General features: G+C 43.0%; 1 protein-coding gene and 2 non-coding genes across 7 annotated transcripts; all 3 read left to right on the forward strand.

Moving 5' to 3' along the window:
* ATG16L1 (autophagy related 16 like 1) lies at positions 1 to 26,296 on the forward strand. 5 transcript variants are annotated; one of them, XM_034781537.1, is made up of 20 exons: positions 1 to 245; positions 626 to 929; positions 1,922 to 2,015; positions 5,990 to 6,095; positions 6,704 to 6,777; positions 6,982 to 7,233; positions 7,838 to 7,903; positions 10,664 to 10,750; positions 11,246 to 11,302; positions 11,493 to 11,540; positions 12,263 to 12,365; positions 13,359 to 13,464; positions 13,882 to 13,952; positions 16,470 to 16,541; positions 19,340 to 19,460; positions 20,686 to 20,791; positions 21,613 to 21,762; positions 22,176 to 22,223; positions 24,218 to 24,319; positions 24,722 to 26,296. In XM_034781537.1, the coding sequence occupies exons 2-20, from the start codon at positions 815 to 817 to the stop codon at positions 24,813 to 24,815; spliced, it is 1,872 nt and encodes a 623-aa protein (XP_034637428.1). In that variant the 5' UTR covers positions 1 to 245; positions 626 to 814; the 3' UTR covers positions 24,816 to 26,296. The 5 variants fall into 5 exon arrangements, with proteins under 5 accessions (XP_034637428.1, XP_034637430.1, XP_034637431.1 ...); XM_034781539.1 differs by lacking the exon at positions 11,246 to 11,302 and having other exon boundaries at positions 4 to 929; XM_034781538.1 differs by lacking the exon at positions 11,493 to 11,540 and having other exon boundaries at positions 7 to 929.
* LOC117883471 lies at positions 12,676 to 12,950 on the forward strand. The gene has a single exon (XR_004647288.1).
* On the forward strand, positions 14,786 to 15,052 carry LOC117883470. Its single transcript, XR_004647287.1, has one exon.
* Positions 26,297 to 26,779: the final 483 nt, after the last annotated feature.

The raw sequence follows: 26,779 nt of genomic DNA on the forward strand, positions 1-26,779 counted from the left end.
CTCGCCCGTAGCGAGCCCAGTGAAGGCGCCGCCCGTGCTGGCAGAGCCTGCGGTGTCCGCCAGGGCCCTGACTGGAGGCGGCTGCTGTCCGGGTCGGGCAGCCCGGCGGCGGCGGAGGCAGCTGGCAACGGCTTTATTGTGCGACGCGGAGCGCTCAGGCCCCCGGCGATGTGCGGCTCGGGAGAATGGCGCCGGTGGGGAGCGGCCGAGTGGGGCTGTGGCTGTGGCCAGGCTAGGGAGTGGTGGTGAGAGGCCCCCGCCTGTCAGAACCATCCGGGGAGCCGGGCCCTGTCGCCCCCGGCCCGTCCCTAGGCCCCTCCCGAGTCTGTCACTGTCCTCTCCGCTCGCCCTGCTGCCAGGTGCCCTCTGCCCCGCCTAGGCTGTGCGCCCCGCTCCCCCCAACCCGTCCCCCGGTGCCCCCCCTCCCCGCCCTGCTGGTAGCTGATCACTTCCCCCCCCCCGGCTCTGCCCTCTGCTGCCCCGCTCAGACTGTGCGCCCCGCCCTGCTGCCCGCTGCCCCCTTCCTCCCCCAGTCGGTGTGTCCTGCCCTTACTCAACCCCTGCAGTCTGTATTTCTCGTCCGTGCCCCTGCCCGAGTGTATTCCCTGTTCCCTCCCCACTACAGTGCCCCTGGTCTCGTCTGCGTCTCTCTCTGCCTGTGCGCCCCTCTTCTGGCCCCTCCAGAAACCACGAGGTCCTAAGCACTGGGAAGTCGCAAGACTGCGTGCGAGGGTGTTTGTGGCAGGAGTAACTTGCTTAGCCTGGTTCCGCTCAGCTCAGTAGAAAACGGGACGCTGAGGCCAGTGCTGGTGAGATGACTTCTGGGCTCAGAGCTGCGAGTTTCCCCACGTGGAAACGTCACATTGCAGAGGAGCTGAGGCGCCGGGACCGGCTGCAGAGACAGGCCTTTGAAGAGATCATCCTCCAGTGTAAGTGTGTGTAACGAACCACAGTTTTGCTCTGCAACCTCAGTAGCATACTTCTAACCATAGCATTGTTGGTGCCCGCTGCATCCCACGGTTCCCAAAGTTGTTAATGTTATAAGCACCTGAAAATGGGGATATATTTGAAAATGTTGGGCAACTTTAACCATGATCGTTGCTGTTGCACTGCATATAATGAAAGATGAAAGCACTGGTTTGTTGTTCATGCTTAAATGTAGTATTTCACATTTAATATGAGAAACAAGCTGGTTTCAGTTCAGTCTGTCTGCGCTGTGGATGGTCTGAGAAGTATCTTTTCATCTTTTAAAGTACTTCCTCTAAGGCATTGTTCAGGTATTTGTCGAAGTGAAGCCAGCACTAGTGTTGCCTATACTGAGTTTTAGTTGGGGGTGTTAAGTCTCTAGTGTTGGTCTTATCCAATATAGTTGGCTTTTCACTTTGAGCTTGTTTTTTGGCCATCTCTTTTACCTATAGTTGCAACATGAGTAAATAGAAGCAAATGGCTTGTCCCCAAGTGTTGTGCTACCATGCTAACCCTAACTCATTACTTTTTTTCCCCCTGTAGTGTAAAATAGTCTTCTAGGGCTGTATTACAAATATTAGCGGGTTGGTTGTGTTCTACAGGCTGCGTTTTGGTTGCCTTTGCCTAGGATGAGTTCAAGGATGGATTCTTCAAACCCATATTCCCATGAGAAGTCCTACATATATCAATAGTAGTACATTTGAGTAAGGACTACTTCTGAATAAAACTTTGCAGAATTGGTCCCTACTGTCTGTTTCTGAGAGGTTATCTAAGCCTGAGTAGGAATAAAACCACTGTCTACCAAAGTCAAAACAGGGTGTGTGTATCACCGTGAGACGTAGTGTCATATGATGAGTTGCTGTAGGATTAACTACAAGATCCTGAAATCTTATAAATGGGGAAAGCTGGTTTTGCTCCTCACTTGTTTTTTAATTGTACTTTCTTGTCCTGTTAGATAACAAGCTGCTAGAGAAGACTGATCTCCATGCCGTGCTGGCTGATAAGCTGCAAGCAGAAAAGTATGACTTACAAAGCAGACATGAGATCAGGTACTTGGAATTCTTTTTCAATCAAGATGAACATTTCAATCAGCTGTCTCTCATACACTAAAACTTCAGGCATATACATCCAGTCTCTATAGGTTACTACTGTAACTTGGAACCAAATATTCCAATAGCTCTTGATAAACCTAGATTAGGTTGTAGACCACTTCATTACAAGGTCTTGCAATTGTTACCCAGTTTAAGTCCATTCTTGTGGAAAGCTATCTTACAAATAGATTTTCAGACAGATAATGGTTTATTTGGTCATTTGTAGCAGCCTCTGTATTTGATATGGCCTAAATTGGACTATTATGCTATTGGACCTATTTGCCCCATAACTTTCATACTACTACTCACTGTTTGTTTACAATACTACTTCAGTCAGTGACTTTGTCCAATTTCATAAGCGCTGTAGGGAAAGATCAGGTCTGTACTTAAGGTAGATGTTTTCGAACTTGGTGGCTTCATGGTCTCATGAGTCATGAAGACTTCCATAGGGAGAAAAATGAAGTGATAGAGTGCATTCTGTTTTCTTCCCATCTCTTCCTCCTCGCCCCCCCCCCCCCGCCCCAGTGCCAAAGAAAGCCAGGTGGCCATTAGCTTCAGAAAGTGTTATTGCTGTAGGGGGAAAAAAATCAGATACTGCAGGTGGTGATGGTGCTGATGGTTCTATTTGCATTTCAGTCTGTACTGATCCAATTCCCTAGCATAATGCGACATATAGTTCCATGCATTGACAGCATGTGAACAGTAACAGATCAGGACTGATATTATTGCAATAAGGGCACAATAGTAGACTTCAATATTCATGACAGTTATAAAGTTGATGTATACAAATTGCTTCACCAGCCAATGAAGTGCAGCTACCTCTAGAGTGGAAAACATGTTGTGTAAAACCACTGTATGCTGTTGAGGATAGGAAATGAATAATACTATGGCCTACATAAACTGCAAGTGAAACATTAGGCAAGTAGAATGTAATTAGCTGAAATAGAATTTGACCGGCATACCACAGGCAAAACATTAAGTAACTAGAATGTAATTACTTGTTAGAAATTGACCAGCACACGGGCTGATAGCCTTATGAAAAATCTCAAAGGTTCTTTGGTGACCATAATATTTAAGGTTGTACAAGTATCTGCTGTGGCAAAAGTTATGTTTGTGGGGATTGTAACAGGTTGCCCTGCCATCTGAAATAGATTCGTAGTTGTGCCATCGATAGCCAACTTTCATTTGTGGGAGGCTATGCCCAACTGAATAATAGTGGGAGGTGGGGGAAGGGGAAGGACTACAGTACATATAAACAAAGCCTTAAAAGTAAAATCCTAAGCCTTACTCTGGAAGTGCCCTCAGTATACTCTTGTTATATGTTGATAGGGAGTGAATCCCACAGCCATGGGTCTCTGAAAGACTGTCTTTACCTGCCCTAAAGACTTGGGTGGGGAATGGCTGGTTCCACCTGGTAAGTCACAGGATAACAGACGTTCCCTCAGGACTTTTTACACTACCTTTGGACATGCAGATGTCTGGAAATACATTGCTTCCTATTACCATATTGGGCCACTGGGTCAGTGCTACATGGGTAGGAAGAATAAGTTATCAACACCACTTCCTAAAAACCTAGACCTCCTATTCTGTTGGTGACCTGGTTTGCGCCTACTTAGCTTGTGAGATCTGATGTAAGAACAACCCAAAGTGGTACAGTTTCAGGCAAAATAGAAATATTTATTATTGTGTAAACTAAAGTGAGAGAGAGAAGTTCAAGATGACCACATACTAGAGTCCCTCTCGCATTCATTTCCCTTCAGAACACTAATCTGTCACTCTGACTCCTTTCTGATTTTATGGTCTTCAGAGCAGATTAGCTAGGTCGTTCCATCTCTCCTCTTCCTCTCTTTTTTTCCCCCCAAGTGCCAAACATAGGATGATTACACAAACAGATACTGCACGTTTCCTTCTTCTACTGCTTAGGGTTACTAGTATGTCTATTTTTTTTCTGATTTTCATTGTTTTAGAAAAACTGGTTTGTTTATTTTAACTTCTAAAAAAGTTGTTGATTTGCTTGAATTATATCTTTTAAAAATTGACCTCCATGTTCCTGTGTGTGAGCTTCCAAAAAACGTAGGAGATTTTGGTTATAGTGATGGGTAGTGTATTGTTTATATTAGTTTCTGCTGGCTCCAACCTGATCAGGACCCCGCTGTGCTGTACAAACAGAATAGGACAGTATCAGTTCCCAAGGAACTTACAACTTCCATAGAGAAGATAGACAAAGTGTGGGAGAAGAAACAGAGGCACAGAGAGAGCAAATGACTTGCCCAATATGTTACAACAGATCAGTAGCAGATCAGGGAATAGAGCTCAGGTCCCCGATTGTCAGTCCATTGCCCTATCCCCTGGAACATACTGCCTTCTGGAGAACTCTAGACTCCATCAGCTCCCTCCACAAACCAGTTTAAATGCACCCAAACTTGCAGTTTTTGCAGTCCTTGGGGTATTGTATAAAAAAAACCTCATCTTGCTTCTGTTTTAACCTAAAACCAGGAACTCTTAATATAATAACTGGATCTAAGTTCTATTTTGTAGGTGATAAGAGTGTGAACTCAGTCCCTGGAAAATCAAGGAACTGTGCTGGGAGGAGAGGGTGTTATGGAACTACTTTTCAGTCCATTTTTATAGACTAGCCTGTTAATGGGGGGGGGGGGAGGGTAGGGCCCATAAGTAGAGTGACAACTTGTAAATTAAAAATAATGCAATTAGTAACTGACAGCATTGGGTTTACAGCATGCTGTAAGACTTGTGTTCACCCTAGGTTAGGACTCAACTTGTGTAGCGTCTTATGCACTTCCCCAAATCCTCTGAAGAAAAATTAAATGTTTATAAAGTAACAATAGGAACAGGAGAGAAATTGAAAACTTACCATGTACAGGAAAGGGCTAAATTATTTTCATCTAAGATTTAGGAAGAAGCAAAAAGATGGAGGTAAGATATTCTAGATATAAGAAGCTTTAGAAGAAAAAACATTTTCACAAAGAGGTGAGAGTAGGTGGAGGAGACCAGGGTTAAATGAACTAAGGAAGTGGGGAGAGGAAGACAAAGTCCGTGAGGAATAGGTCCAAAGAGGAAGGTTTTGTTTTATAACCTCAAATGCATATGGGAGTTAGTGGAATTCTTGGAATATAAAGACTATGTCAGAAGGCAAGCAGCAGCAACTCTGCATGTCCTGTGGTGGGGAGATCAAGTTTAGGGGGGTGCAAGAAAAGATGAAGACACTGATGAAGGGGTAGTCAGGGAAATGGTGTCAGGAGGTTATGGTATATCTGAAGGCATACAGTTGAGAGAGGAAAAAGTAGAATTATGTGACAGGGATGGGTACAACAACATGACAGGAAGGTGAGTTCTAGGTCAGGAACGAACCCCTCCACCCCCCCAGCCCCATGAGAGACAAGAAACAAAAAGCTTTAAAAAACTAACTAAAAGTCTGAGCTGAGGATTATGGAATAGTACTGGAGAGTACTCCTCTTGTCCAAAAGAACAACTTCTGTCCTTAAGACCTGTAGTTGAAGGGAGTTAAGTCACATGTTTGCTCACTTGAGGAAAGCAGCGTGTGTCCCTACTTCTAGGATGCAAAGACCTCAAGTATTTTTTGTATACTTCTTGACAGGGAGTTTCAAGAGGGTTATTGAAGGATGCATTTAAATGATGTTTTAAATGTCATGCCTGACTAGGTCTGGCTATTTTAATGGGTGAATAATAGGATGTATAAACAGACTATGAAGAATTTACAAATATGTGTGAGACTTCCTTTCGTAATAAATTTCAATACAGGGAGGTTGCCTGGAAGGTTTTAACTCTACCTTAATGTCTGAATGTAGTTACACGAATTTGAAATTGCAGGAGATGCTGTTATGAGGCTAACTAGGCAGAGGCTCAGAAGCAATCAACTTCTAGCTTGTGAAATCTCTCCTCTAAAATTCCAGTCCAGGGCATGATGGCACAAGGAATGAAGCTCAATTGCAGGAAATGGCCCAGCTGAGGATTAAACATCAAGAGGAGCTGACAGAGCTGCATAAGAAGCGTGGCGAGGTTAGAAAGTGCTCTTTCATGTATTGTGTGGCCCTTTGTGAGCATGGTGTCTGTGCGGTAATTCTAAAGCTATTGGATTCTGATCCTGTTTCATTATCTTTGCTATTGTCAAATTTAAACTTCTGATAGGTTTGTTACTCCTTGACACTTCTCAGTTGCAGAATGTTCAACCTGTTCATGTGATTGACTTGTACTATTCATTGTTGTAGTTCAAAGGACTTGCTTTTCCTGCATAAATGAATCTTCTGGTTGCTACTTTATTTCAGTGCTTTTTGTGATATTTGGAAAAAGTGAAGATTTCTTCCTCAGATTCACCCTCAACATTTGATGTGGCTGTGTCCAAAGAAGCCTTTCTGTCTGACAGGGCTGAGATACTAAGGGATAGTAACAGTGATGACAACTACTCCTAAGTAGTAGACTTCCCAGTCTGATACTGTTTGCTAGTACTGTGTCAGAACTGTTTGCTATCTTTGAAGAAGAGGAAGTTCTGAAAGATGCACACATTACTTATAAAGTTGGACTGACACATTCTGACTAGGAGTCAATGAATGGCTGATGTACAGGTGGTATCCCTGCATTTTTTTTGTAATTATTTTTTCTCTCCCTAGTTGGCCCAGTCAGTGATTGATTTGAATAACCAAATGCAGCAGAAAGACAAGGAGATGCAGATGAATGAAGCAAAGTGAGTAGGAGCAATTTCTTCTTTGTGATATAGGGCATGAGACCCAGATTTTTGGTCAGGTGTTTTGTATTACAGTAGTGCCTAGGAGCCCAGTCATGGACCAGGACCCTGTTGTGCTAGGCACAGTACAAACACAGACCAAAAAGATGGTCTCTGCCCCAAAGAGTGTTTTTCATTGTGTTACTTATGCTGTTGCTCTTCCAGGATTGCAGAATACATGCAAAAGATCTCTGAGCTGGAAACAGAGTGCCAGGAATTGCGCAGCAAGCTGCAAGAACTTGAGCGAGCCAATCAAACACTGAAGGATGAGTATGATGCTCTCCAGATCACCTTCACTGCCCTAGAAGAGAAACTGAGGAAAACTACTGAAGACAACCAAGAGCTGGTCACACGTTGGATGGCAGAGAAGGCTCAGGAAGCTAATCGGCTCAATGCAGAGAATGAGAAGGACTCGAGGTGAGATGTTGACCATATATTTGGTAAAATAAGTGTGGTTTGAGTACGCCAACCCTCGAGGGACCATTGTCTTCTAGAGTCTTCAGTCTACTCTGAAAATCTAGACATTCAAGGCAGAAAAGATTCTGGAACTTCATGTTCATCCTGTGGGGCTAGCAAAGTAAAGTATATTCTCCGGGGCTTTGTCTAATTGTAAATAACTAAAATAATGACTTTTCCACTATTTCCTCAGAAAACTATTCTAGTCTAACAGATCAAACAGCTGGAATCTGTCTTCTGATTTTACCATGGTTGTATCAGATATGGTTACTCCTAGTTTTACCACCTTGGGCTAACCTAAACAATTTCTTAATTTTCTGAATCCCGTTAACTTGGTTGCTATTTGATCAAGCAATGCATTAACTTGAATCAGTTCCTCGTAACTTTTGGTTAACAGCCATGCATGCAGTCTTCAAAGTGTGATCTTTCCAAATGCAGCTTACATACTTGCCTCCTTGGCATGTGATGTGTGTGTGTTAGCATCATATAATCTCACTAGATTTCTTTGTTGACATATCATTATAAGGTTGTGCTTATGTAAAGAACTTTGTTTTTTCCCCTCCAGGAGGCGACAAGCCAAGTTGCAGAAAGAGCTAGCAGAAGCTGCCAAGGAACCACTGCCAGTTGAACAGTAAGTAACCCTGATTTCAGGCAGTAGAGGTGTGCCAAAACTGAGGTCTGGGAAATAAATCTGTTCTGTTTCTCCTGTCCGGTGTGAAAGGTGTCTCTTCTTATCACCATGCATGAATGTATTCTTATTAGGGCTGTCAAGCGATTAAACAATAATAGAATACCATTTATTTAAATATTTTGGATGTTTTCTACGTTTTCAAATATATTGATTTCAATTACAATACAGAATACGAAGTATACAGTGCTCACTTTATATTTTTTATTACAAATATTTGCACTGTAAAAATACCAAAGAAATAGTATTTTTCAGTTCACCTAATACAAGTATTGCAATGCAACCTCTTTATCATGAAAGTTGAACTTACAAATGTAGAATTATGTACAAAAATTAACTGCATTCAAAAATATAACAATGTAAAACTGTAGAGCCTACACATCCACTCAGGCCTACTTCAGCCAATCACTCAGACAAACAAGTTTGGTTACAATTTGCAGGAGATAATGCAGCCTGCTTCTTGTTTACGATGTCACCAGAAAGCGAGAACGGGTGTTCGGCTGGCACTGTTGTAGCCAGCGTCTCAAGACATTTACGTGCCAGATGCGCTAAAGATTCATATGTCCCTTCATGATTCAACCACCATTCCGGAGGGCATGCATCCATGCTGATGATGGGTTCTGCTTGATAATGATCCCAAGCAGTGCGGACCAATGCATGTTCATTTTCATCATCTGAGTCAGATACCACCGGCAGAAGGTTGATTTTCTTTTTTGGTGTTTCAGGTTCTGTAGTTTCCGCATCTGAGTGTTGCTCTTCTAAAACTTCTCAAAACATGTGCCATGCCTCATCCCTCTCAGATTTTGGATAGCACTTCAGATTCTTAAACCTTGGGTCAAGTGCTGTAGCTATTTTTAGAAATCTCACATTGGTACCTTCTTTACGTTTTGTCAAATCTGCAGTGAAAGTGTCCTTAAAACAAACATGTGCTGGGTCATCATCCGAGACTGCTATAACATTAAATATATGGCAGAATGTGGGTTAAACAGAACAGGAGACATACAATTCTACCCCAAGGAGTTCAGTCCAAGGAGTTCAGTCACAAATTAACAACAACAACAACAAAAAATTTTTTTTTTTTTTTTTTTTTTAAATGAGCATCATTATCATGGAAGCATGTCCTCTGGAATGGTGGCCGAAGCATGAAGGGTCATATGAATGTGTAGCATATCTGGCATGTAAATACCTTGCAACGCCGGCTACAAAAGTGCCATGTGAATGCCTGTTCTCAATTTCAGGTGACATTGTAAATAAGAAGCAGGCAGCAGGATCTCCCGTCAATGTAAACAAACTTATTTGTCTTAGCGATTGGCTGAACAAGTAGTAGGACTGAGTGGACTTGTAGGCTCTAAAGCAGGGGTCGGCAACCTTTCAGAAGCGGTGTACCGAGTCTTCATTTAATCACTCTAATTTAAGGTTTCGCGTGCCAGTAATAACGTTTTTAGAAGGTCTCTTTCTATAAGTCTATAATATATAACTAAACTATTGTTGTATGTAAAGTAAATAAGGTTTTTAAAATGTTTAAGAAGCTTCATTTAAAATTAAATTAAAATGCAGAGTCCCCCCAGACTGGTGGCTAAGACCCGGGCAGTGTGAGTGCCAATGAAAATCAGCTTGCATGCCACCTTTGGCACGCGTGCCATAGTTTGCCTACCTCTGCTCTAAAGTTTTACATTGTTTTGTTTTTGAATGCAGTTATGTAACAAAAAAACCCCCTACATTTGTAAGTTATACTTTCATGATAAAGAGATTGCAGTACACTATTTGTATGAGGTGAATTGAAAAATACTATTTCTTTTGTTTCATTTTTACAGTGCAAATATTTGTAATAAAAATAATATAAAATGAGCACTGTACACTTTGTATTCTGTGCTGTAATAGAAATCAATATATTTGAAAATGTAGAAAAAAATCAATATTAAATGTCAGTTGGTATTCTATTAACAGTGTGATTAATCACGATTAATTTTTTTAATTGCGATTAATTTTTTTGAGTTAATCGCGTGAGTTAACTGTGATTAATCGAAAGCCCTAATTTTTATAGAGAATTAGGGTAAATTGCATTTTTATCTTCAGTAATTGTGATAGAGGAGTGTTAAAACTTGAAAAGTGAGTTTAAAATCAGAAATATACAAATAAGGAAATTTACTGCATGTTTATAGAATGAGGAACTCTGCTGTGACTAAGAATATTAACTCAAGTTTGAAAGTCCTAAGACGGATTCATTCAGTGAATCTGAACTCGTATCTCAACAGAATACAATTTCTGTGGTGCAGTGCCTTTGGCAGTTGGAATAGTTCTCTTGATCCGGGAGTGAGGACCACTGGAAACACTTATGTTTGGAAAAAGTTGGGACTACATGCAACAGTATAATAGGGTTTCATGTGAGAGCAGAGATTGTACAGATTGGAAAAATAGTATCAATTACTTCTGTGCTGGAATGGATTTATGCCTAGATTCTGCTTTGCTTGCTTACTTACTGCCTTAAGTATGAAGTGCTCATACCTCTGTAAGTTACCAACTAGGTAATATTCAGATTAACTTTAAACCAATATGGGAACCGGAGAGGGTGTGTATGGTGGGAATATTAGTTCACTTTATTGCTGAATAGAGTTGCTGCCTTTGGGGTTTGGCAAAGGGAGTTGATTACAATGGGCCTTATTTGGCCTATTCAAAAGGAGGCATGTTCCCATACTTCTCCAGGGATGATGATATTGAAGTGCTTGTGGATGAAACTTCTGACCCAGCTGAAGAGACTTCCCCAGTGCGAGCTGTCAGCCGGACATCCAGGTATGTAGACTGATATTCCTGTACCTTTTTAAGGTGCCGAAATGTCAAGATAACCTAAGAATGGGTAGCAGTTAATGAAAACTGTTGAAAAGCCTCTTAACTCCCTTTCCACCTAGACTTAACACACATTTCTTACTACAACACAGCAGCAAGGGTGGGTGGAGTTATATGAACAGCCCCCAACTGCGAATATAGGGGTCAATGAGTGATTGACAAGTCTAAACAGAGTTTCAAATTGCATAAACCCAATGAAGAAAGTCCTTTCTCAAAGTTTTATAAGATCCTTAACCTCACCCACAGTTATATATTCCAAGCTGTTATTAATGGTGACCTGCATGTGCTGCTGCTCCTGCTCCCGTGGGGTCTTCCCTCCTGAGCTTGGGCTGAAAGGGAAAGCATCTTTTCCCAGATACCTGGTGTTGTGAACTGTATTTATTGATCTTCATTTGAACAATCTGTTCATAAGGCTTAAACCTGTCCTCCCCTCCTCTTTAGTAAGCGACTGTCCCAGCCAGCTGGAGGCCTTCTGGACTCTATCACTAATATTTTTGGGTAGGTTAGAACACCTTCACCTTTTGTTTTTATATATTGGTTTCAACGTACACCAGAATTTCAGTGATGTAAGGAATACAGATGTCATAATGTCAGCCTTTCTTCTAGTTTCTCCTTTTTTCTTTTTGTTCTCCTCAACTTCCTGTTTCTTCCATCTTGCCGTATGCTGACCTCTGACCTTTTCCTCCAGTCTGTCTGAGTCTTCCCTTTTGGGACATCACTCTTCTGATGCTGCCAGGTGAAAACATTATCCACTCTTAGTCCAGCATGTGAATATATGACACTGAAGTAACGTGGAACCCAGCTTCACTACCCTGATTAGGCTTCAGATGTTCATAACACTGGCTAGAAACTTTCCAGTTAGCGATTCAGGCAGTCTTTCTGAGTGGGGCAGTATGTGGATTTGGTTCTTTTTAATAACAGTGCTGTAGTCAGCACCTCATTAGTTGGGATCTCTTCCCCAGTGACTGTGCTGTAGTCAGACCCTCTAAGTGGAGTCCTGCATTAGGTGGAAGGTCTTTCTGTAAGACAGTGTTGGAGTTTTAAATGAGGTACTCCACTGGCTGGGATCTTCTCAGAGCCACAGTAGTGCAGTCTGAACTAGACACAATGATGGGGTTGCAGTCTGTCCCTCTAAACTCATTGTGATGTTTACGTTGTTTGACTCCTTAGTACAAGAAAAGATGCCTGCTCAGACATTAGGCTGGCAGTGAATTTGATAGCATGGGAGCAAACTAAGGTTAAGCTAGGTAAGAGAAGGTGCAGGCATGAACTGATGTAATGTAATCTGATAAAATGCAGTCCGGAAAGGAGGGGGGAAAGAATGAAGTAAGGATTTTGGCCCCGTCTCTCATCCACCCCACAATTATAGTCGGGCTCATCCAGGTCTGTGCCTGCCATTTTGAGAGGAACTGCGTCCACTCTTCTATTTAACGTATTTTTCTTTGTGTCTCATCGCAGGAGACGCTCTCTGTCCTCATTTCCCGCTCCCCAGGAAAATGTAGATGTGCATCCAGGTTCCAGTAAAGAAGTGAGAGTGCCCACTACTGCAGTGTATGTCTTTGTAAGTATATCCAGGAACTAGAAGTTTCTTCAGACTCTTCTTGCCTAAGAAGAGGAGAATTTGATCTTTGAGTAGCAAATGCTGTCTAGGATAATATGGCTCTGCTTGTTTAAACTGCTCCAGGTAATGTTTTAAATCTAGAAGATGACTCATGAATTGGAAAGGCAGCTAGGTCCATTTAGTCCGTATTGACTTTACTGTCAGCCTAGATATCCACCTAAAACAAAAATTCACTCAGGTGCATGCATCCTTCACACTTCTAATGTTCCTTCTTTTGTGGTCATAGTTAAGTTAATGTATGTCTTACTGAGGTCAATGATGACTAGTAAAAGGTCTGAGTGCACAAAAGAATCGCACTCCCATTACCCTTTCAGCTCCCAACAGTCTCTCTTTGTCCCATCATGCTATAGCAATGCTGTGATTGGGGGAGAGGCTGCTGACAATTTAGGATAAGTTCAGTGCCTGTTATCCACAGTGTAAGGAAGCATGGTCCTGAATGTCATCCAACAGAACCAATTAAGGAGTTTAGGGTGTGGGATGTCTTGATTTGTGGTGTGTGTGATCTCAAGTTTTCAAGCTGAGACCTCTTGTGTATGTTATGGAATGGTGAGGCCATTTTTGAGTCTGAGTCTGTGCAAGGCAACTCTAAATTATTCATTTTATAGCTGGAAAATATTGGAGCAAACTCTTGTGAACCAATCATTTGCTTTGAATCCTCATGTAATAGAGATGGCTGCTGCATGGCTAAAGAAATCCCAGAGATTTCCTATACTCATCTTAGTACCTTGGTAATCCACCTGAGTTTTTGTGATATTCTGATTTGTTTAATATAGGCTTTGCTAATTTTATTTAGTATGGGCCTTCTACATATGAAAGATGATCACATTTGGGCTAGATCTACTCTTCAGCAAGCTCTCTATGGGGCTACAGACTGTTTGGTGCTGATGTCGTTTGGGGTGGCTGTGATTGTTTTTTTGCTCACCCTCCCCCAAGGATGCACATGATGGAGAAGTGAACGCAGTGCAGTTCAGTCCTGCTTCCCGGTTACTAGCAACAGGAGGCATGGATCGGAGAGTTAAACTCTGGGAAGTCTTTGGAGGTAAGCTTCTGCTCTGAATTATTGTGTGAAGTGATATAGGCCAAAAAGAATACTTTGTGTCTTGTACCAAATTTAGAATCCCATACAGTTAGCGCATGCAAAATGGATTTTCTCCTAAAGTTTTAACTCAGTTTCTGGTGGTTTTAAGTTGAGCATGCTGTTCTGCAGTTCCAGACAAACGCTATATAAGTGTGAAGCAGTTATGTTAGATCAGCTGAAATACTTCTCAGAACTGGGGAGTAAAGCCAGGCTCAAGCAAACTGATCAAAAGCCAGTGCCACTATGTAATTCGTTTTTGTTTTGCTGTGGTAATTGTCCCAGTGTGTTGGCCAAATGGAACTAACACAGAAATTCAAATCTTTCCCCCAATTTATATCCGCTTTAATCCATTGCTTAATTGTTTCTTTCTGCATACAGACAGGTGCGAGCTGAAAAGTTCTCTCTCTGGCAGTAACGCAGGGATTACGAGTATCGAATTTGACAGTGCTGTGAGTATTTGTGTAATACGCATAGTCTGTGTCTGGGGAGAAATTAATTGTAGTAGCTTGTGCTCAGCTACCAGTTTCACCCATATGCTTTGAAATACATCCCCAAAGAAACAAGTTAAAATACTTGTAGGAATACCTGACAAACATTTTAAAATACTGTACAAAACTTTTTTATACAGTAGGCTGAACTCTAGTTTTAAAGGGACACTTCAGTGAATTAAGCTTAACCAAATTAAGGCCACTGTATTATGAATAGGGGTATGTCTACACTTAAAACACTATAGCAACACTGCTCCAGAGCTTCAGCATAGACAGACACAACAGCAACGGGAGGGGTTCTCCCATTGCTGTAGTTAATCCACCTCCCCGGGAGGCAGTAGCTAAGTCAATGGAAGAATTGTTCTGTCTACACCATTGGATCATCATAGCTTTGTCTCGAGGTGTTGATTTTTCACACCCCTTAGAATCATAGCTATGCCAATGTAAGTTCCCAGTGTAGACCAGACCTAGGAATATCCACATGGGTTTAATGCAGTTTAATTTATCCACTTCAAATTCACACCTGGAGGTAATTTGGATTAACTTTCCTGAGTGTCATTCCCCTCTCCCCCACATGCCCATAAGCTCTGATCTGCACTTCACTTTTCAGAAGATACACAAAATCCAGTTATCTGGGCTATTGGGAATTTTAAAATGAGCTAGGTCTTACCCAAACTATAAATTTCCACTGCTGCCTTATAAGCTCCTTGAAACTAGAGTTGTATGCATCTGTTCCTGTTGTATGCACTGAGAAATTTTTATAACTTGGTGGTGAGGATTAGATGCCTCACTGAGGTCTGTGATGAATAGTAAAAGGTCTGACTGCCTGAAGGATTACACTTCCATTACCCTTTCAACTCCCAGCAATTTCTCACCCATCATACCCCAGCAATGCTGTGACTGGGGGAGTGTTTGCTGACAAATGGTGATGTGTTCAGTTCATGTTCCCTAGAGCATCACAGGCACAATTCTGATCTGCATCCAACAGAACCAGTCAAAGGAGTAAGGGGTTTTGGAGTTGCATGTCTGGGTACATGATCTCAAACTTTCTTGCTGAGACCTCTTTCACCATGTATGAACTGAGACCAAGTTGAAACCATCTTTACAGCTTAGCATTTCTATGCTTTCACATTACTGATACACCTCCAAAAACATCGTGCGTTGGTCTTCACCAGTTCACTAGAGTCCTCAAACTGTGGGGCACCCCTCCCCAGGGGGGTGCAGAGGAATGTCAAAGGGGGCACAGCAGGCCAGGGAGGGAGTGCATGCCATGCAGCCTTGTTCTGCCTCCAGTTCTGCTGCGGCCCTAGTCCCAGACGCTAAAAGTCTGGTTACCCACAGTAACTGGTCTCCACCCCTGGAGGGTGGGAAGAGCAGCAGCAGTTGCTGTTGCGGGAGTCTGGAGGAGAACTTGGGTGGCTACCGTGAGCGAGGTACCAGCAGCTTTCTCCTCCTGCCCTGAGCGCAGCTCCTCCTCCCTTGCCCCACTCACACACCCCCATCCCTGGAGTGTGGCTCCCCCTTCCTGTCATGCCCCACTAAACCCTCACATCAACTCCCGGGGGGTGGCGGTGTGGACTAGGCAAGGGGAGGTTGTGATTGAGAAAGTTTGGGGACCACTGCACTAGAGGATTGGCTGGTGTTGCTAACCTGCCTGGAGAAACTTGTTCTGATGTAAGTGGCTTGATCACACAGCAGATCTTGTCAGTTAAAACTGATGCATTCTGGGTTCCATGATATTTTTTCTGAATCAGTGAGTCACCTGAGACTGACAGGCACAAGCCTTGTCCTTGTGGGATTTTTCTTGAGAAATAACTTTGCCATACAGTGTCTTGAAATAGGATGTCTGTCTAAAGTGACAGGAAGGAGCCACCACCCTCAGGATACTATATATCCATTTGTCCATCTCCTGACCAGACCTTACTTAGTTTTTACTACCTCTGTTGAGAACCCTGTAGATGGGAGTGAAATTGACAAGAATCAGGCCAGTCTAACTCTGCAGTTTGGGTCAGCTAGACCTAGCAGCAGAGGCAGATGCTGGAGCTATTTGTGGGGAAGGAGAGCCAAAAAATAGAGGCTGGATAAAGGTAGACTAGTAGAAAATCCCACCACCCTTGCAGCAGCAAGGAGGTTATGAGTAGAAATGGGCTGGAAAGAATGTCCCTCCCTTCCAGCACTGTGGCCACTATTCCTTTCATAGCCAATTGTTTTGGGAATCTGTGGACATGGCTCATGAAAAAATTACATCTTTGTTAAAAATGTCTTGAAAGTCTTCTTCCTCATCCAAACTTAATTGCTGTCTGCCTCCCTCCCCCAGTTGTTTTCATAGCAGTATGGCAGTAAAGTGAACCCTGTGGATTGTTAGTTCTAATGATTATCCCATAGTATTGAGACTTTCTGGAAATACTTGCTGGGTGTAGTAGTTTACTTCTCTCAGTCACTGTGGGAAATTGCCTTAAATCCCTTCTGTTTCCACAGGGCTCTTATCTCTTAGCAGCTTCAAATGACTTCGCCAGCAGAATCTGGACTGTAGATGACTATCGATTACGGGTGAGTCTCCTGCAGAAGGCAAGCAATGTATAGGCTGTTTCTGCCCAGTATTCCCATTTATGTTCTTATGAAGGACACTGGAAAATTGTGGATTCCACTGTTTTAGGATCTTGCTAGGTTTTTTTTGCTCTCTTGCAAAATATTAATTGAATTTTTATCCCTTTTTAATTGAAAAGAGCCTTTACAACGTAACCTGATGTGCAACCCTGGCCTCTGCACATAGCCTCACAGAAAGCTCTCCAGATAAATAGCGACCAAATATATGAAGTTTCCTTCCTTCCTCTGCACATAGGCAGTATTAACTTTAGAACCATTTAAATGTTAAGAAATAGCAGTCTTAAGGACCCAAAGGCTGTAGCATGGTTCAGGGTTTTAGTTAAAACACATTTGTTTCCTAGAATAGATGCATTTTAACTGAGTAGGGGCCAGCCTGGGTCCCTGGCTCAATTGTTGGAGTAGACAAGCCCTGAAGCACTAGTCTCTAATCAGGATACTTAACAAAATACTAATATCTTGCTCATGTTCTTCCTCCACCTCTTCAGAGTGAACTCTTTGGCCCTTATCCAAGGAAGGACATGCCTGTGATCTACCTAGGCTGAAAAGAGGTCTCTTCTCTTAGCAGAGGAAACTTTCTAAGAGGCTTCACTTATTCCTGCTCCTGGACATGATCCTTGTTCTTGAATTTTTATTTTAGGAATATTTCGCCAAGCGTTATTTGGCATGCTGACTCTAACCCAAGATATGTTTAGCTGCTCTTACAAGCTGTTGCGTGCACAATCTGGCATGAAGCATTTTGGAATGGTCAGGCCTGTTCCCTTTCTGCCAGAGAAGCTCTACAGTCATTTCTGCACTGGTTAGCCTCCCACACTCTTCAGGCATTAGAAGTGAACTTGAATCTCTCTCTTTGCCCCATGTTGCATTATTTGATCTGTTGCGTGAGTGATTTTTTTAGCTCTGTAGATCTTCAGCATTTCACGTATTGTTCTAAAGTACACCTACAATATAATTCACTTGATTGCTTTTAATATGAAGATATTTATCTCCAGAATGTTAGATCTTGTATGGGAAACCTTCCAGAATGTGTCAAAATCTTCTGCAAGTTTAGATTGGCCCAAAAATCCTACCATCAGTTAAAAACAAAGGTGAATAACAGTTTAATAGATCATCATTAAGGACATGATTATGTCATGGAAGTCATGGATTTCGTGACTTTCTGGGAACTCCGTGACTACTTCTGCGCCAGGCCTAGAGCAGCTGTCAGTCCCAGGGCTGCTGGCACAGCTGGCCAGTGACCGGCACAGTGGCTGGGCTTGGGTCAGCCCCTGTGGGGCTGGAGCGGCAGGGGTTGGAGCAGCTGCAAGCCCTGACAGCACTCTGTTTGTTGTGTCCCTCCCCCCCCCCCCCCCCCCCCCCCCCCCGAGTATTTGTAGTAAAAGTCAGGTACAGGTTGTTGGCTTCTGTGAATTTTTGTTTATTACCCATGACTTGTCCCTGACTTTTACTAAAAATACCAGTGACAGAATCTTAACCTTAATCATCATTAACTTTGTGTGAAAAGTCCCCATGCAAAATTCCCCTCAGTCTTCACAAGATCTTTCTGCTATTTTCCAGTGTGCCTAATGACTTCTGGCTTTGGGTCAGTACCATCGCTGCTCACTGAGCTAATACAGTAATTGAATTCCTTGTCTGAATGGGTTTGGTGCATGGATTTATCATTCCTTGTATGTGCATTGAGGGAAGTTGAGTTGATTTAATATTAAATTCTGCATCAAGCTACCTATTTATAAACAACTATTCACTTGTTAATGGCAGTGCAGGAAGGGTGGTAATGGAATATTCTCCAAGGTTATAAAGATCCTCTCTCTCCATTAAATTGTGGTATCCAGAGATTAACTGTCATGTTGCAACCATTGAGATATTCCATGATCTTTGGGTTTTAGTGCTGTGCAATAATTTTTCAGTTCCTCAGACTCTGCTCCTGTTTCATTTCCATTTTTAAGTCTTCTAGTGGTTCTGTAGTCCATGTAGCAGTGTGCAAGTTAGAAGTTCAGTGACTGACAGTAGAAGGTTTGATTTTTGGCAAGGATTGCTCTCTGATCACTTTCCCTGTTCCCGGCAGCCTATTCCCTCATGCTACATTAGTTCTGTGATTGGCAAATAAGTATCTAATAATTTGTGATAATTGTATTTCATGTTCCAACGGGCCATGACTGTAGTTGGCTTCAGACAGAAACAGTCATGGGAATCTGCTGATGGGAGCAACTCTGAATCTCTGGAGATCTCAGGCTTTCAAGTTGAGACTTCAGAGTTAACACTGGATCCCTTTTTGCTGTACTTGACACCATCATTCCAACTCTTACTATGCTTTAGTCCATACCCTGGTCTCTCCTTTAAGACTTTTGTAGTTACCATCTTTCCAGCCGAGGTTACTAGGGGTGGTAGAAAAGAGTCATAGATTTCAAAAGAACTACTCCTTAACTAGCCAAAGGAGTTGCAAATGAGGGAGAGAATATCTCCTACCCAGAAGCTGAGTATGCTGCCTCTGCAGTACTCTCGGCACTTGCTGACTCACAGAGAAGCAGACTGGGAATCAAAGCTATATTCTGTTTAACCAGAATGGAAAGGTGGGCTCTTTTTTGTGATCCATGCCTCTCGTCACACATTAGACTAAGGTGGGAGGCTTTGAATCAAAGACTTGGTCCCCATTAAGCTGCTGAATGGCAAAATCAGAGCCATGAGGACAGGAAGCAATTGTAGCTGAAACTGTCATTTACGCCATGTAAATCTTCTCTCCCCAGCACACACTGACAGGCCACAGTGGGAAGGTGCTGTCAGCCAAGTTCTTGCTGGATAATGCACGCATCGTGTCAGGGAGTCATGACCGGACACTCAAGCTCTGGGACCTGCGCAGCAAAGTTTGTAAGGAAACCATTTCCACTCCAGCACCAACGCCCTTTTGTCTTTTGCACACCTCTTAGGCTAGGTCTACACTACCCGCCTGAATTGGCGGGTAGAAATCGATCTCTCGGGGATCGAATTATCGCGTCTTGTCGGGACGCGACAATCGATCGCCGAATCGACGCTCTTACTCCACCAGCGGAGGTGGGAGTAAGCGCCGTCGACGGGGAGCCGCGGAGGTCGATTTTGCCGCCGTCCTCACAGCGGGGTAAGTCGGCTCCGATAGGTCGAATTCAGCTATGCTATTCACATAGCTGAATTTGCGTATCTTAAATCGACACCACCACCCCCCACCCCCGGAGTGAAGACCTGCCCTCATTCTCTTTCGTGGTTGTCCAAAAAGCAGAAAATTGCAGCCATGCTGCTTTTTGATGATATTCTGATCTTTGGTATTGCAAGCTAAGCAGAGTCTGGCCTGGCTGTTACCTGGATGGGAAACCTAAGAAAAGACCATATGCTACAGTGAAAAGCATTGGTGATTGAGTGGGCAACTGCACTCTGTAGACCCTCTTGTCCATCAAACTGTAGAGTGGGTTTCTTATTCTTCTGTAGAAACTTGGAGGCAGGTCAGACCTTACAATCCTGGGCTGGTCTTAAGACCCCTCTTGAAAACCCTATCCACAGTTTCCTGCCTCCAAGTGAAGCAAATAGCAGGATTCAGTTTTTCATAGCAGAAACATTTGTCTTAAAATATGTTCCTGGTTTCTGTAGTACAACTTAGCACAGGGACAGCCTTTCTCCCCTAGTGTCCTACACCCTTGTTTATGTATAAAGAAGAGCATGTCATGTTCATCTGTGACTTGTTTGACTAATTATGAAGTGGTGGTAAAACAACTGTCTTTGTACAGTTGTAGGGATGTTGGGCATGGTGGTCAAGTGGTTCAGAGGAATAATGTGCAGTTGGGGATTTTGGATCCTCAGTAATCAGTTTCTTCTAAGACAAGGCTCACCTGTTCCTACCCCCCGTGACTCCAAACTCCTCCCAGGGCAGTAGTTTCAATGCAGCTACAGAATTTTTGTTTGCTGTTCAGTGACTTTTAAATACTGCTATCAACTTGTACAGCACAATGGGAAGGGGACTGTGTTGTTAGTGACTTATCCCACCTCCCCCTTTTTTCTTTTCTTTTCTTTTCTTTTCTTTTCTTTTCTTTTCTTTTCTTTTCTTTTCTTTTCTTTTCTTTTCAAGGTATAAAAACAGTATTTGCAGGATCAAGCTGCAATGATATAGTGTGCACAGAGCAGTGTGTGATGAGTGGACATTTTGACAAGAAGATTCGCTTCTGGGACATCAGGTAAAACTATCCTCTGACACGGGTTAGATTCTCTAGCAATTATTTAATGCTAAAGAACATAAGATGAATCTGTGAATTGTGACCCTCCCATTCTTTGAGTTCTCCATTGCTTGGAGTATTTGTTACAGGAATATGAGGAAGTCATCAAGGATAAATAATCTTTTTGCACATGATAGAACTGCTGTTTTGATCTCTGAACTATTAGTAGCATGTTGCGTTATATATTGACAGCAGATTAGCCCCTGAGTAAGGAAATATCTTGCGTTGTGTTTTTTCTCTCTCTCGCTAGTTTTAAGTATCCCTAGCTGGTTCTGAAGGAAGTTCTGAACAGTCCTTGGTTAGGGACAAAATATCCACAATGTGACACTTCAGTTAGGAAATAAGAAAAATGTGGAAGTGGATAATGAACAAATAGTGGATACCTATTCTCCTATCCCCATGCACCTGGACAAGTCTCGGGATACAGATTTTCATGTTCATGTGACATGATCTACTCCTAAGGGAATTCTGTGCTTAAAAAATAAAAAATCTGCATATTTTATTTGTCAATAAATAAATGTGAAGGCAGTGGGGAGCACAGGCTGCACGGAGGTGAGAGATCACCCTGCTCTGAGTACCCGAAATGATGCGCCTGTGCTGCTGGGGAGGAGCACTTGACCCCTCTTGCGGTTTCCTTTTGCTTCCCCATCAGAGTCATTTTTCTGCGGGGAAGCAAAGAAATCTGCGGGGGATGGGAATTCTGGTCGCACATAGTGGCACAGTATTCCTCCAGGAGTAAGGATCCTTGATATTCAGTTACCCATGCTGTTTTCTGTCTTCAGGACTGAGAGCATAGTGCAGGAGCTGGAACTGTTTGGGAGGATCACTGCTTTAGACCTGAACCCAGAGAGAACAGAGCTCTTGACCTGTTCCCGAGATGATCTGCTGAAAATCATTGATTTGCGAGTCAATGCTGTCAAACAGACTTTCAGGTGAGTGTGATCCCAGTAAGGTATATGGCAGGTGACTGGATTCTGTGGCATAATTGTAACTTTGGTGTTACCCTTGTCTTTTGTGAATGAAACCTTCCTATTAGTCCCTCAGTGGGGAGGTGAAAGCCTTTGGAGCCATATCTCCGATGATGTAGTTTGCACGTTATCCATGGTTTGACAACAAAGATCTATTTTGTCAAGATTTTGCCTTCACCTCTTTGAAGGAGACAGCTTGTCCCCCTCACTAGGGAGAAAAATCCTACAAATTAGGTTGGAAAGAGAGAATGTAAAACAGAATGTAGAATTTATCCCAGTCAATGTAATAATATTCATTTAGTCCTTGAGGAGGAACTGGCTTTCCCGAGATTCATATTAGAGGAACGTAACAACTACCTGATTCCAACTTGTTTCAGTGCCCAGGGATTCAAATGCGGATCTGACTGGACCAGAGTCGTGTTCAGGTAAGAGGCCAAACTGAGGAGACTGGAGTTTGGGATGCGGGAGCGGGGGGCCAGCTATTTGGTTTACTGCAAATTCTGCAGTGACATTTGAAGGAAAAGTTCCAAACCACCATATGCTGTCAAGCTAATTACCAATCGGCAGCATGCATTGATTGCTTCCTGATCACTTGTGCTACAACTCTAAGCTCCACATTTTGCAAGCAGTAGGGTAGCCATTAACACTAGTCGTAAGACAAAAGGGGACACTTAGCACTGGGCAGTCAGCAAAACTGTTTTCAGACTTGGGTATCTACAATTAGACACCAAAAGAGCTCCCCATTTGTAAAAATCAGGAAAAAGGAAACAGGCAGTGTTCCATATAGTTTGCACACACCCTATATTAAAACAAAGTTAATGTTGGAAAGTCAAGTCTTGAAAAGCAAGAAAATGTCAGAATTAAGATTGTCCAAGGAGCCTTTATTTGGCCTCCAGTTCATATTTGTTATGATATCTTATTACAGCCTCCTTCCTCCTTGGGCTTGTCATCCAATCTATCTCCTCCTCTTCCTCCCCACCCCCTCTTAGGCCCCATATGCCAATCTCCTGGCTCAGCCAGTTCTTCGTTCTCCCTTCTGCTTTTGAGTCAGGCTACTTCCACCTCCACACTGCCTGGACGCCACCAGCAAGGGCATTGAGAGTAAAAGAGGGATAGTCACCTGGCTGTCAGTTCTGGTGCCCAATGTCATAGCAGCCGGGAATAGCAATTGCAGGGAATTCCTGCTCAGCCCTTGTGACCCTGGGCTGGAACATTCCACTATGGATGGAATCTTCAGAGAATTTAGCTGGCAAAGTTCTAACAAGTATCTACTGAGCATCTATCAACTGCAGTTTTTCAGAGGCTTTAATTTGTCCAAATCTGGGTAGCTTTTCATGGGAACAAGAAAAGGCACATCGCTGAAACCAGGGTGACAACCCTTCCCCTAGATTATATGTCCTTATTCCAAAGCGTGCTGGTGATAGAGCTTCTCAATGAAATGTAAGAATTGTTTTAATATGGAAACATTTTTCTAATATCCTTCTCAAACGATTGAACCATTTTTGCCAAAATTCAGGTAAAAATAGTCAGTCTGGGACAGACACCTGACAAGGAAAACTTCAGCCCAAATGGTTAATGTTTTGATAAACTTATAAGTAAATGAAAACCGGGTCTTTTAACAGGAATTGTTGGGGAGCCTTAAGTATAGAAGGTGCTACCCGTTCTGCTGATTTTAAAAAATCACGTTTAGGATTTTTAAATATGACTGACAGGGATTAAATATAAAACTAAAATAGAAATGTTAATATCTAAACAATGGAACAGGTAAGGGTTTTAAGGGTTAAATACTCAAAAAGCTAGGGCTAAATTTAGTGTGTATAGACATGGCTTATCCTAGCCATTTTGCTTAGGTTTAGGCTTCAACCTTCCCCATCGCCTCCTTTTTTTTCCCTTGTAGGTTACAAGCTTTTTGGGGCAGGAACTGTTTTATGTGTTTAAGGTGCCTACCACAAAGGAGCCCTATTTCTCTTCAGGGCCTTTGGCTGCTATTATGATGGACTTTTTTAGGTGCCTAATATTAGGAATCGAATAGAATAATATACCTAGCTTATATAGCACATTTTATTCATTGATCTCAAAGTGCTTTACAAAGGAGGTAAGCATCGTTATCCCCATCTGAGGCACAGAAGTGAAGTGACTTGCCAAGGTCACCCTTTTGGCCTAAGTAGATTTCACAAGAACCAATGTCTATCTTTTAAATGCCAGCCACCTGACTGTTACATCATCAGATGATATGGAAACTTCTTGATCTTGCTAATCAGTGTTAATAAGCGCTGATGGAACTTTAATATTTGCTAGTGCAGACCACTAATGGCAGTTTGCTTGTTTTGGAAACACTAAAGATTAGCGTGGGTACAAAAGCTGCTAACTTCAAAATAAATTGTTTTTTCTATTCTGCATCTAATATGTGTTTCAATAGCCCTGACGGTAGCTATGTGGCAGGTGGTTCAGCTGATGGGGTCCTGTACATCTGGAATGTGCTCACTGGGAAAGTGGAGAGAACTCTTGCAAAGCATCACAGGTGAGACAGGAAGCTCGCGGACTAAACTGGTGCAGGGTCTGAGCTGTGGCTCACATAGGATCTATGGTGAGGAGAGGTGGGATTGCAAATGTGGAGTTCCATTCCCATACCCGTGTGCATGGGTTATTTATATGCAGCTTCTCTGTGGATTCATAGCAATAACCGGTAAAGTGGGAATTAAGGCTATGAAATTTGTGCTTTGTTGTCGGATTGCTTGTTCACAATCAGGGCATTAAGTATAATATACTCCAAATATCCCTGGGAGGCTGTTACAAATGCAGGTATCATAAATAAGATCTGAGAATGAATAAGCTTTGGAAATTATGGAGTTTAATTCCTCCTGTCCTAAATACTGCTGTGAAATTAGAATCTCTTCTAAATTGACACCTGACTTCCTTTCAGCTCCTCTATCAATGCAGTGGCATGGTCACCAGCCGGTGCCCATGTGGTCAGTGTGGACAAAGGAAATAAGGCTGTCCTGTGGTCTGAATTTTGATTGGAAGGAGATGAAAGACAGTTTCAAATGTCTCTCACTGGGAGGATGCCGGTCCAGGGCTGGACAGAATGGAGGCCCAAGCCTTGATTCATCCTTCATGCATTTGGGCTTCATCCAATGGGCTTTGCTTCTCAGAGGAGAGCTCTAATGAGGCAATCAAGGACGAGGAGCTGGAGGCGCAGAGCCCTTTACTGCCTATAAGCATGTTGCTGGCCCTCAGGCTCAGCAAAGGGTCAGCTGATTTGGATGGCGAATACTACTAGTCATGCCTTGACATGCAGTTTCTATGCACTGGATGGAGCCGAAGGTACTAGCCAGATTCCCTCACCGGACAGCTGTGCCAAATACCCTATTATACAAATGTACGTACAGCACTTCTGACTTGGACGTGTTGGAAAGACATTTACCATGTATTCTGACCTAATGCATGTCCTGTTTCTTGTGTTCTGTTCCCATGAAGTAGCTTAAGCATGGGGTGAGGGCATTCTGAAACATGGACAGAGTGGGTCCTAGTCAAGTCTATAAAGTGATGGAACAGCTGTAAACTAATTTAAATGTTTCTGTTGCTCTGGCAGTTCTGCCCCCTGTGTTGTTGGTTGAGTTTGGGGCTTCTCCAATTCTGACATGGTCTCTCTGGCAGTTTGTAATCTGAGAACTCCCTGCATCATTTTGATCTGTATTGCAGGGAACTGTCCATTCTTCAGGGATGATGCATCTTTGTTAAAACTCCCTCCAATAGCTCCTGTAGCAGAAGTACCAAAAACTGGGGAAAGGAGAATTTTAATTCGAACCAATATATTTCCTTTTTGTTGGCGCAAGGGGAGGGGAGAGGGGAGGTGTAACATCTGCAGTGGGAGTAATGGTGCTGCTGTGATGAGGAATGTATCCATACCAAGACTTCCAGTACCAGAAAATAAATGTATAGTCTATTCTGCTGTTCATCCATCCTTCTCTGTTGGAGGCCGTTGGTGGAGCACGGGGGAGCAATGGGATTCAATCCTGAATGTAATGCTCTAATGCTGGCAATCCCTGGCCACTTGCCCCCTTTCTGAGCACATGTGCAATATTCTCCTTTGTGCTTGAACCCTTCCTGTGCCATCGAACAGGGTTTACACCCTATATCCTCAGGCATCTAAATATGTGAGGTGGTTGGAGGAGAACTAACTGTGATGTTTTGTAACTTTTATCCAGCCAAACTTTTCCACCTCAGATGGGCCTCAAGATAAGCCACCAGCGTTCTGTCGCCTTTTTATTTGCACTTTATTTTGCTTCCTTCCTGAGCTTGTTTTCTAAGGAAGTGTTTGATGGATTAGGAAAGAGGGTTGTTCCTAGGACAGAGGTCTTTCTCTAACCCAGCCTTTCTTTCAGACAACTTCTGCAGAGGGGAGTTGAGAGTATACAGGGCAAAACTTTTATTTATTCAGCTGCCCACCAGAACTTGATTGTAAATAAACCTGTGTTCTGCTTTTAAAACCCACAAAGTTTCTCCTCATTTGTTTGTGTTTCTTCTTGTCCTGAAAGAAAGAGAAACCGATATCAAGTTTCTTCTCTCCCCTCTTTGCCATTTCAGTGGACTAATGTTAGGTTTGGGTCTGGTGGTGGCGGGGTACTTGACAGCATAGTTACCGACTCGCAGGTGCTCTGGGGCTCAAGCACTCATGAGGAAAAAAATAGGGCGTGTTCAGCAACCACCAGTCACAGCTGTTGGGCAGGACCTCAGGAGGGGGGCTGGAGGGGATGGGTGGAAAGAGGTGGAGCGAGGGGGAGGGGCGCCTTGGGGAAGGGGTTGGGACCTTGGGGTGGAGCACCCACCAGGAAAAAAATCAGTGCCTGTGTTTGACAGATATGTCCAGTGGGTATCCATTGTGCTAGAGCCAAATTTACCTTGTCTCATATCAAGAATGTGGTCATGAAACTGAAGTTAAAGGAGCCAGTATCACATTGTTTAAAGCTTCTAACACTGG

This window comes from Trachemys scripta, chromosome 9, assembly GCF_013100865.1.
Source record: "Trachemys scripta elegans isolate TJP31775 chromosome 9, CAS_Tse_1.0, whole genome shotgun sequence".
Taxonomy (NCBI): domain Eukaryota; kingdom Metazoa; phylum Chordata; order Testudines; family Emydidae; genus Trachemys; species Trachemys scripta.

Excerpts from the sequence above, each read along its gene's own strand:
- ATG16L1 (XM_034781537.1), top strand. The coding sequence starts at position 815 with ATGACTTCTGGGCTCAGAGCTGCGAGTTTCCCCACGTGGAAACGTCAC. Across the intron at positions 2,016-5,989 it reads CAAAGCAGACATGAGATCAG|TCCAGGGCATGATGGCACAA; the intron begins GTACTTGGAATT and ends CTAAAATTCCAG. Across the intron at positions 24,320-24,721 it reads ACTCTTGCAAAGCATCACAG|CTCCTCTATCAATGCAGTGG; the intron begins GTGAGACAGGAA and ends ACTTCCTTTCAG.